The following is an 11,446-nucleotide window of genomic DNA, read 5'->3' on the forward strand; positions in this document are numbered from 1 at the left end:
ATGGGCTCGGGCACGAGGTGGCCGCCGTGGGCGGCGTTGCTGTACTCCCCTCGTGCCCGCATGGGTGGCGGAGCGGGATGGGGGCTGGCGTTGAAGGCTATCGGGTGGATCCTCTTCGCCGGCTTCTCCTTCCGTCTGCTCTGCTCGTTGTCCTCCTCGCCCACTTCGCTAGAGAGTAAGGAAGGTACATACGCGATTTCTCTGCCAGTTCTAACCTGAGTTGACTAACAAAGTTCAGAGATCCGTAGGGGTTTAGGTTTTTCTCGTCGCGTTTCAGCGAGGGCGGAGGATTGTTTCGCATTTCTGTCTTGTCGGCTGTTCTCGGTGATTTTGTACGGGAATGGCGCCTGTTTTCTTGTAGTTAAGGTTGGAACTTGTGTTCTGGTTCCATGAATTGGGAATTTCCCTCTGTTCGTTCCTGAACGCTTGCTGTCTTGTATGAAGACTAGTAATGTTCAGAAACGATATATTGGGTGCTTGCAGAGAAACGTGGGATTGCACGCTTACAGACTGATTATGAGCAAATTGTTGTTTATTTTGTGGACACCAAAAACTAGTAAACTAGTGTTTATTCACACTTTTGGAGTTTTGGTGGCATAATGATTTGAATTTAACACTTGAGTTCAAGTTGCCAACCTGCATGGACCTTCCCAAATCTTTGGCTTAGGAATAAAGCACGAATTGGTAGGTTTGTAAGTGCTGAAAGTAAATTGTTAATCCTCACTTGTCAACTTGTCATAACATGCTCACTTATAGGTTCCACATCTTCCATGTGTAGACCTTCCCATATTTCTGGCTTAGGAAAAATTGGTGAATCTGCAAATGCTAAAACAAAAATGAGTCATTGGTTGTCATAACATATTTACAAATAAGTTCCACCTCTGCCAATGTCTCGACTTGTGGAATTCATATTAATGTGAAATATATTTCTGAAAAGGTGACCTCCTAAGCTGTAAAGGGATTAGTTTTTTTTTTTTACTTTTCAAGGTTAACTAGGATACCAACTAGGAAGAACATTTTGGTTTTCTGATACAAATATCGCCATTTGATATGCTCACTGGACCTTTTGTCTATTAATGAACAACGACATTTTCCTTAACTAATCTGCCTAATCATATTCTTGTGTATGAACTGCCAAAAATTGGACTCATAGGCAGTAATTTTATCAACTAATTGTGCTGTGTCACAAATAGGAACATCTTTGTAGAAATGACAGGTTTTCTATGTTTTGGGAGAGTAAATTGCACCTCGAGTACATGCAACTTGTGAGGTGTATGCATACAAGTCACATGACTTGAGAGTTGCTCATTTGTGTTAGTAATCTTTGTTGGAGTGGGTAACCTGGCATGCACTGTATTTCCAACGTCACATACGCTCAGCTCTGTCGCCACTACCCATGTTTCTCTGATGCAGCTGATTAGATATATGTTTTTCTTGTTTATGCACATCATGCCTCTAAATGTTTATTTAAATTATTAAGCCCCTCTAAAGTGATCAACACATCTATGTTCTTCTATCCTATTCTAGTTTCTCATAATCTTGTTTAAGTGGTGCATTTTGCTTCAAAGTCCCACCACGTGGCAAAGTAGGACTCATTTGGCATTGACGGATTCCATATCGTCTTGATTGCTTAGCTGTAGTTAGGAAAAGGAAAATTATTTCCTGGTCTTTTTTCATGTTTACCCTTGTTCAGTGTCACATGATCAACAAACCTAGTTCACGACTTTTCGGAAAAAAAAAACCTAGTACATCAGTTCATGATGTCCACTAGAAGAACGATTGAACACAGCCATTGACATTTCCATGTGGTTGGACCATTGGAGACAATAAGCGGAGCGACCAAATGACCTTGACGTTGGTGACAACAAGCAGCAATTGCAGAATGCTGTAGCAAGGATGAAGGTGCTTATGACCGTCATGAGCGCACAGACGATGACCTTCATGAGAATTCATAGATTGAGATCCTGCATGGTGGCAACCCTCACCAGCACGTCCAGGCAACCTTGCCTCTACGAATATGGCATCACAATAAGCAGGTGGCTTTGCGTCCATATGGATGGTTATTTCCGTGGTTGGTCTCTAGGAAGAACAATTTGGTGAATTTCAAATCAAATCATTTTACGTGCCATAAGGAATTTGGCAGCAATCATTTCAGATCCCATATTTTTCTTCTAGCAGAGTGAGGAGCAGGGGCAGTTTTTTTTTTTTTTTTTTGCAAAATAAAACCAAGCATAAACTAGCGTGCTTGCAATTAGCGCCAGGTGCCTTCTGTTACCATGTTGTGAACTTTTGACTCAAAATGCACCACATGGACAAGATTAGTGACTCAGCGTCAGCAAGGCAATTCAGAATTTCTATTACCTGAATGCACCCACCTCACTAGTTGTTTAATATGAGGATTTACTATCTTGGAAATCTTAAAGAAGAAAAAGCATTGTAAGCTGAATTACTTCTTTCTGCAGTATTCTCGTTTCTATAATCTGATGTGGATACTACTTGCACAGGAAAATGCGACCTTTTTAAGGGGGAATGGCTACCAAATCCCTCCGGCCCAGCCTATACAAATTCGAGCTGTCGATTTATTGATGATCACCAGAACTGCATGATGAATGGTCGACCCGATATTGTATATCTTTACTGGAGGTGGAAACCTTATGAATGTGATCTGCCACCATTTAATGAAGTGAGATTTCTATCAGCTATGAGGAACAAAGCATGGGGCTTCATTGGTGACTCCATTCTTCGTAACCAAGTTCAGTCATTGATTTGCCTTTTGTCTAAGGTAAATGATAATATTACGAAACTCCATTTAATTATCTCTTTTTTTATACTGAAGTGCTGTTCATGCTTACTTTGAAGAACCATGCTCATTTTTATGTTAAATGGTCCTAAAAATAGAATAGAAAATGCCCTGGAAATTTTATCGCGCCTCATTGGCAGATATAATTGGAGAAGCACACACTGAATTATGTTAAGAGAAATATACAGGATCCACTTAAACTATCATATCCAGAGCTCTTTACCCCTTGCCAGTTTCTGTAATGCAAACATCACTTCTGATAATATTGAGAGAATCTTTTATGTAGTTGTGACCTAAAGTTGTGCATGCCATTATTTGATTCAAAATATGGTTATTTACGATCCGTGCAAATTTTTTGTAACATATTTACTTCATTTTGCACAGATTGCAAAGCCATATGTTGCAACCAAAGTTTACACATATATGTCTTGGCATATGATAGTTTAGGGATTCAAGCGAGCCCAAAATATGTTTGAAGAGGAATATGAACCAAGCCTAGAGTTTAGGGGTCAAAAGTAGATATTTCCAGATTACATTTTGTGTGGTTTATGACTTGTGTCCAAGATTTGAATGTAAAGGACTTGTTGCCATTTCACAGAAAATTGTTGCACATGGTCTTTCTTAAATTAAATTAAAAGTGCAAAACTAATGAGTGTTTATTCCCAAATCCCAAGTACACAACAATGTTTAATAATATTGCAGATAAGTTTCTAGGGCCTTATGCTTACATTCTTTTTATAATAGTGAAAAGCTGTATGGCCCATGAACTTTCTTTGTACTTCAGGTTGTTCATTCATTTCCCATGGTGCTAAATTGGGGAGTATATCTCCCACTTGCGTTCATGTGTGTTACTATTTTTCCTGTCCCAATGTACTTTTAGTTGGGTTAGAACAAGACATACTTATGTAATATGCCGTTTGTCCCCTTGTTTAGACCTTGCATTCATTGTGCTACACTATCCTAATTATTGGACCTGCTTGCTGTTTATCTAGGCTGACGAACCTGTTGAGGTCTACCATGACAAAGAATTCAGAAATAGGAGATGGCACTTCCAATCATACAACTTCACCGTGTCTCTCGTTTGGGCTCCCTTTCTCGTCAAATCAGAGGTTTCTGAAAATGAGAATGGCGAGTCTACCTCAGAGATCCAGCTTCACCTTGATGTACTTGAACCAACCTGGATAAGTCAGTATGAGAGCTTTGACTACGTAATCATTGCTGGTGGACAATGGTTTCTTAAGACTGCGGTCTATTGGGATAATGGTAAGGTGATAGGCTGTCATTATTGCCAGGACAAGAACCTAACTGAACTTGGATTTGAGCACCTGTATCGCAGGACTTTACAATCAGTACTCAAATTCATCTCCTCGACAAACCACAAGCCAGTTGTTCTATTCAGGACCTGGGCGCCTGATCACTTTGAGAATGGCGAGTGGTCCAGTGGTGGAACTTGTAGCAGGATATTACCTTACAGGAAGGGAGAGTACAGTGGAAAATACATGGATAGTGTCATGAGGGGGATTGAGCTAGAAGAGTTCAACAAGGCCTTAGCTGTGGTCAATAGTTCAGGGGATGTGGTGAATCTGAAGCTCTTGGACATTTACAGCCTTTCGGCCATGAGACCTGATGGCCATGCTGGGCCTTACAGGATGTTCCATCCATTTGCACAGGGCAACAAGGATGCCTCATCAGTTCAGAAGGATTGCCTGCATTGGTGCGTTCCAGGCCCCATTGACGCCTGGAATGATCTGATAATGAAGTTGGTTCTGAATTGATGAAACCTTTAGATGTGTAGTTGCACTACTTGCTGATTGAGTCGTAGGGCTGGTTGTCGGCGCTGAAGTTGCCAATCTCGATTCAGGGTTTAGTTCCTGGCATGCGACCGTGCTCTGATTCTAGTTTAGCAGGAAGTGGTAAAGAGCAAACAGTTTTTGCTCCTTATAGATATATTGTGGTTTGGAGGTATGAACCGGCCGGCTTGTTACCGGTTGTTGTTGGTTGTGGCTAGTTGGCACCCTCTTCCGTAAAAAAATGTGCATGTTTGGATGCAGTAACATAGAGTTTAATCTTGAATCTTTCCATAAAAATTAGGAGTATTCTCTTTCCATCTCCTTTTTTCATTTCTTTTTTGCAGTTTAAATCCGAGTTAGAATTTCATGTGGTTAGGTTAAAACATTTGACCCTGCGAGTCAGGAGTTGAACTGTGTGTTCTCTCCAAAGGAATTTTTGCTCGTGAAGAAAAGTACTAGTTGAAAGCTGCTATTGATCTTGATGGAGTTAAAGGTCCTGTTTCATGTTCTCGAGAAGTTTCATGCACAAGGATATAAATGAAGGTGTTTTTGTATATTTGTAACTCTGTCTTGGTCTTCAGCAAGCACCGGGGTCAATATCGAGGTTCTGCTGTTTGCTGAACATGATGGATGAGTTCCATTTAGGTGGAGTTTGTAAGAGGTAGCTACAAAACCTGATGAGGACGGGCCGAAATCCGAAATTCCGCAACGAGTGGACGTGCACCAACAATCGGGTCTGTCCATTCGTGCAAATGTTTATTTAGGGCCTCAGATTCAACTACAGTATTAGTATTTCTCAACTCCAGTACATTTTGCAAATAATGTTGTTTTCAATCATGTACCTCTCCTCTGGGTTGTTTTTCTAAGACATTACAAGAAGCTAGGTGAAAAAAATATTTCTTTATGTTTCTTTTAAAAACATAATGCATAGAAATAAATTTGCACCATTAACCAGTCATCAATAGTACACGTTAACTCGCATATCAGCATGAAAAATATTGCACATATCAAAGCATATATCTAGACATCAAAAGCATTCTGGATCTCAGCATTGATATTGCATATTATTAAGGATATATTGCATGATCATCAAGTATAAAGTGCATTATCATCAAGAAAATATCCGGATCTATGCAATATTATGTAAATCTGGGAATCTTATGCACAATTATTGAAGATAAACAAGATTTAGGAATGCATATTTAAATAAGATGTCCAGATTTACATAAGATTCCTCATCTTCCAGCTGCATTAGCCGTTGTGATCTGTACAAGAAGGTCAAACTTTGCAGTTTGCACACACAACGCTGGCATCATCAGCAAAGACGCAAAGAACAACCCAACCACTCCGCTTGTCTCTACGCTCTGCGCCAAGGGAGGTGACCGGGAACCGTCGCTCGCGAGCGCCATGGGACATGGCCGGGAACCTTCGCCGGCGAGCGCTCGGCCGCACGTGCTGCTCCTGTGCAGTCCGTGCATGGGCCACCTCATCCCTTTCGCCGAGCTGGCGCGCCGGCTCGTCGCCGACCACGATCTGGGCGCCACGCTCCTCTTTGCCGCGGCCACGGACACCCCCTCGGAGCAGTACGCCTCCGTGGCCGCGTCCGTCCCCGACGGCGTCAACCTGGTCGCGCTGCCCGCACCACCGGCCCTGCCGTCCACAGCCCCCGTGCGCGAACGCGCAACGCACGCCGCTGTCTCCAGCGTCCCGCACGTCCGGGAGATCGCCCGGTCGCTAACCTCAACCGCGCCGCTCGCCGCGCTCGTGGTGGACATGGTCAGCGTGCCGGCGCGCGACGTCGCCACGGAGCTCGGCGTCCCCTGCTACATGTTCTTCACCTCGCCGTGGATGCTGCTGTCGCTGTTCCTGCACCTCCCGGAGATCGACGCGGGGCTCGTCGGGGAGTACAGGGACGCGACGGAGCCGATCCGGCTGCCGGGCTGCGTGCCGATCCACGCGCACGACCTCCCTGGATCTATGCTCGTCGACCGGAGCAGCGACACGTTCGGAAGCTTCCTGTCCTTGGCCAAGGAAGCCTCGAGAGTCGATGGGATCCTGGTGAACACGTTCAGCGCGCTGGAACCCGTGGTGGGCGACGGCACGGACGGCGTGACGGAGCTACCGGTGCACGCGGTTGGGCCGTTGGTCTGGACCAGGCCGGCCGGCGTGAACCGCGACCACTCGCGCGTCATCCGATGGCTGGACCAGCAGCCACGCGGATCCGTGGTGTATCTGTCGTTCGGGAGCGGTGGCACGCTCACGTGGCGCCAGACCACCGAGCTAGCGCTCGCCCTGGAGATGACTGGCTGTCGCTTCCTATGGGTCGTCAACAGGCCAGACGAAGACACGGCGAGCGGCGCTTTCTTCGGAACACGGCCAGAAGAAGATGTCGACGACGACGCGCTCGGCTTCTTGCCGAGGGGCTTCGTCGAGAGGACGTCGGAACTCGGGCTAGTCCTCCCGTCGTGGGCGCCGCAGACGGCGATCCTCGCGCACGCCTCCGTCGGCTGCTTCGTCACGCACTGCGGGTGGAACTCCAGTCTCGAGAGCATCCTCAATGGCGTGCCCATGGTCGCTTGGCCGCTCTACGCGGAGCAGAAGATGAACGCCGCCATGCTGGAGGTCCAGGACGGGGTGGCCGTCCGCGTCCACGCTGATGCCCATGGGTTCTTCAGCAAAGAAGAGATCGCCGGCGTGATCCGACGTGTTATGGATGGGGAAGAAGGAGCGTGCATGAGGAGGTGTGCTAGCGAGTTAAAAGACAAAGCGGAACAGGCTCTAACCGAAGAAGGTGGTTCTTCAGCTCTTGCATTAGGGCATGTCGCAGGTACCTGGAGATCTTCTTGTACGTAATGAGAAGTAGTACATAGAAGTGGGTAAATAGATTTGTTTCTCCACTTCTGCAAGAACCATGAGTTATTTAAAACTTCTAAAACCATTTTGTTCAGGCTAGGTTGGACCCTACTTCTGAAACGTTATTCCAAAATTTATGCACTCCAAGAGTGCCATGTAGTTTATGGTTTTGTATAACATTTGATCCGGAGTAGTGTGAAATCCTCGAATACCATGCCACCTTCAGCATCCTGTTCCGCTGGAATTAATATGCCATATTTGTTTGGGCTTCTTCTGCTTTTAGGGTTTAAAGAAGAAGCGGCCATGAAGAAGCGGGTTTGTGAGTTACCTATAGTGAGACGAACATTTTCCCCGCGCTGCCCCTCTCTGTTAAATATAAATACAGTGTATAGCCTCTTTTTATTAGATCTATCTTTTACAAAACTTGGCTAGTGCATCAATCATATATGGTATCGGAACTAAAAGATTTTAAGTTCAAAATCCTACTCACACAGTATTAAAAAATAAAGAAAAAAGACTCAAAAGACTGATATGATGGAATAGCATTTATCCATCAGATCAGTCGGACTGAAAACGCAGTTGTCCATAAGTCACTTTTTTCCACATATCATCATTTCCACTTATTTTCAGTACGACCAGTTTCATACGTGGAAAGCCCACAAATCTGTTCAAAATATAATCATTGGAAGGTGGCGATAGTGTGCTTTCCTGGGCGCGACAGCTAGTTAGATGCCGAGGTGGGGGCTCTAGGATGAGGTGCTCGTCGACGTGCATGGTGTGTGGTGGAGACTTTGACATCGTTAAGTTTGTCGACCTTGTGTCGCGTGAGCTGAATTTTTGTTCATTAATCCGGCAGCTATTTTTCTTAATCAATGGAAGGCAAAGATTTTGTCTGGTTTAAAAAAAAGTTGGGCTGGGGCTTGGGACGTGGGACGGGTCGATTGGAGCTATGGTCTGCATCGAAATAAAATGAACAAGTAGCGCTGTGGAGGAAGTGTGAAGTATCGGACAGAGATCGAACGAAAGCAATTCCGATTTGTAGTAATGAAAAGTAGTACTACATAGAAGTCGTGAATAGATTTGTTTCTCCACTTCTGCAAAAACCATGAGTTATTTAAAACTTCTAAAACCATTTTTGTCTAGGCTAGGTTGGACCGTACTTCTGAAATATTATTCCAAAATTTATGCATTTCAAGAGTGCCATGTGGTTTATGGTTTTGTAACATCTGATCTGAAGTAGTGCCAAATTCTCTACCTTGCCACCTTCGACATCCTGTTCCTTTGAATAGGCTTCATTTGAGCCAGACACGAAACCTTCTCCCCTCTCCCGCGACCCCCCCCCTCGCAACGGTCGGGCCGCGCCCTCTCCCCGGCTTCCCCTTGACCTCCTCCCTCGCTCTTCCCCTGCCGCCGCCGTCGGCGTGTGCCATCGGGCCTTGCCTGGGCGATGCCGGCGGTGGCGGGGATGTCTTTACCTGTGGCTCTGTCGGGGGCGTGGGGACCTCGGCGGGCGGCGGTGCTCTTCGGCAGATGGCGGTCCGGCGCGGCGGCGTAGAACCCGTGCGCCGCGTGGGCAGGGGCGCGGCCGTTGGCGGTGGAGAAACGCAGGCGGGCGGCCAGGGAGGGCCTGCTCGGCCCAGATCTGGGCCCAGTTCAGGGCCCGGAGGGGCTCGACGGGCAGCCTGGGTTTGGCACGCCGGCGGTGCTTGATGGCGTGTAACTCACACGTTCGTTGGGAACTCCAAGAGGAAGGTATGATGCGCACAGCAGCAAGTTTTCCCTCAGAAAGAAACCAAGGTTTATCGAACCAGGAGGAGCCAAGAAGCACGTTGAAGGTTGATGGTGGCGAAATGTGATGCGGCGCAACACCGGGGATTCCGGCGCCAACGTGGAACCTGCACAACACAACCAAAGTACTTTGCCCCAACAAAACGGTGAGGTTGTCAATCTCACCGGCTTGCTGTAACAAAGGATTAACCGTATTGTGTGGAAGATGATTGTTTGCGAAGAAAACGAGTAAAACAAGTATTGCAGTAGATTGTATGCGATGTAAAGAATAGGACCGGGGTCCACAGTTCACTAGAGGTGTCTCTCCCATAAGATAAAAGCATGTTGGGTGAACAAATTACAGTCGTGCAATTGACAAATAGAAAAGGGCATAACAATGCATATACATGATATGATAAATATAGTGAGATTTAATCCGGGCATTACGACAAAGTACATAGACCGCCATCCAAGCTGCATCTATGCCTAAAAGTCCACCTTCGAGGTTATCATCCGAACCCCTTCCGAGTATTAAGTTGCAAGCAACGAGACAATTGCATTAAGTATGGTGCGTAATGTAATCAACAACTACATCCTTAGACATAGCATCAATGTTTTATCCCTAGTGGCAACAGCACATCCACAACCTTAGAACTTTCACGTCACTTGTCCCGGGTATCAATGGAGGCATGAACCCACTATCGAGCATAAATACTCCCTCTTGGAGTTAAGAGCAAAAACTTGGCCAGAGCCTCTACTAATAACGGAGAGCATGCAAGATCATAAACAACACATAGGTAATAGATTGATAATCACCATAACATAGTATTCTCTATCCATCGGATCCCGACAAACACAACATATAGTATTATAGATAGATGATCTTGATCATGTTAGGCAGCTCACAAGATCCAACAATGAAGCACAATTAGGAGAAGACGACCATCTAGCTACTGCTATGGACCCATAGTCCGGGGGTGAACTACTCACTCATCACTCCGGAGGCGATCATGGCGATGAAGAGTCCTCCGGGAGATGATTCCCCTCTCCGGCGGGGTGCCGGAGGCGATCTCCTGAATCCCCGAGATGGGATTCGCGGCGGCGGCGTCTGCGGAAGGTTTTCCGTATCGTGGCTCTCGGATGCGGGGGTTTCGCGACGGAGGCTTTAAGTAGGCGAAAGGGCAGGTAAAGAGGCGGCACGAGGGCCCCACACACCAGGGCGGCGCGGGCCCAGCCCTGGCCGCGCGGCCCTGGCGTGGCGGCGCCTCGTCGCCCCACTTCGTTATCCTTTCGGTCTTCTGGAAGCTTCGTGCAAAAATAGGACCCCGGGCGTTGATTTCGTCCAATTCCGAGAATATTTCCTTACTAGGATTTCTGAAACCAAAAACAGCGAGAAAACGACAAGCGGCTCTTCGGCATCTTGTTAATAGGTTAGTTCCAAAAAATGCGTAAATACGACATATAATGTGTATAAAACATGTAGATATCATCAATAATGTAGCATGGAACATAAGAAATTATCGATACGTCGGAGACGTATCAGTGCTCCCTTGAGGTGGAGATGCAGTGGCGGTGGTGGCTGGGCGGTAGTGGTGCTCCGGTCGGCCTGCTGCAGCTTGGCAATGGGGACTTTGCGGGCCTGTTTAGGCCCGGTCAGGCCAGTGTGGGCCTGGTTTGACCTCGTTGCCATGTCCGGTCGGCTACCGCGAAGGCGGTGGAGGTAATTCCCCCCCGCATGGCTGCGGTGCTGTTACCCCTGACCCAGCTGTCTCTCATCTCTACGTCCAGGCCCTGCTCCGGTGACCACACCGAGATGGCGAGGATGGCTTCAAGACCGCGATGGCGCGTTGTCGTGGTATCGTCATGACATATGCCATAGGGTGGCTAATCGAGGTGGTTCCTAGTGGTCTCACGACGGTATCCGGAAGCGGGTATGGGCACGAGCGACACGGCGACGTACCCAGGTTCGAGGCCCTCCGATGGAGGTAACACCTCTACTCCTACTATGAGTGTATAAGATGATCACACAGTACAATGGTGCTCCTTGAGCTGTATCCGGCTGCTCCTGGGAGGCAAAGGTAGACGAAGGTCTCTCTCTCAGGGCAGCTCTAAGACTAGTGAATGGCAACTGATCGATCCCCCTCCGCACGAGGGGGGTAGCCCGGCTTATATAGGCACCGGCACTTTACATATAAGTCCCTAGAGTCTAGTGGCCAGCATGGGCCGGCTTCGGCTC

The 11,446-nt window shown here is 47.0% G+C and overlaps 2 protein-coding genes across 2 annotated transcripts; both read left to right on the forward strand.

The window, feature by feature from the left end:
* On the forward strand, positions 1 to 4,845 carry LOC124649271 (protein trichome birefringence-like 26). Its single transcript, XM_047188923.1, has 3 exons — positions 1 to 184; positions 2,505 to 2,782; positions 3,793 to 4,845. Exons 1-3 carry the CDS (start codon positions 1 to 3, stop codon positions 4,573 to 4,575), a joined length of 1,245 nt encoding a protein of 414 aa, XP_047044879.1. The 3' UTR covers positions 4,576 to 4,845.
* Positions 4,846 to 6,051: 1,206 nt separating this feature from the next.
* Positions 6,052 to 7,537, forward strand: LOC124705870 (hydroquinone glucosyltransferase-like). Its single transcript, XM_047237562.1, has one exon. It carries the CDS (start codon positions 6,067 to 6,069, stop codon positions 7,441 to 7,443), a length of 1,377 nt encoding a protein of 458 aa, XP_047093518.1. The 5' UTR covers positions 6,052 to 6,066; the 3' UTR covers positions 7,444 to 7,537.
* Positions 7,538 to 11,446: the final 3,909 nt, after the last annotated feature.

The sequence above is a fragment of the Lolium rigidum genome, chromosome 4 (genome assembly GCF_022539505.1).
Source record: "Lolium rigidum isolate FL_2022 chromosome 4, APGP_CSIRO_Lrig_0.1, whole genome shotgun sequence".
In the NCBI taxonomy this organism is placed as follows: Eukaryota; Viridiplantae; Streptophyta; class Magnoliopsida; order Poales; family Poaceae; genus Lolium; species Lolium rigidum.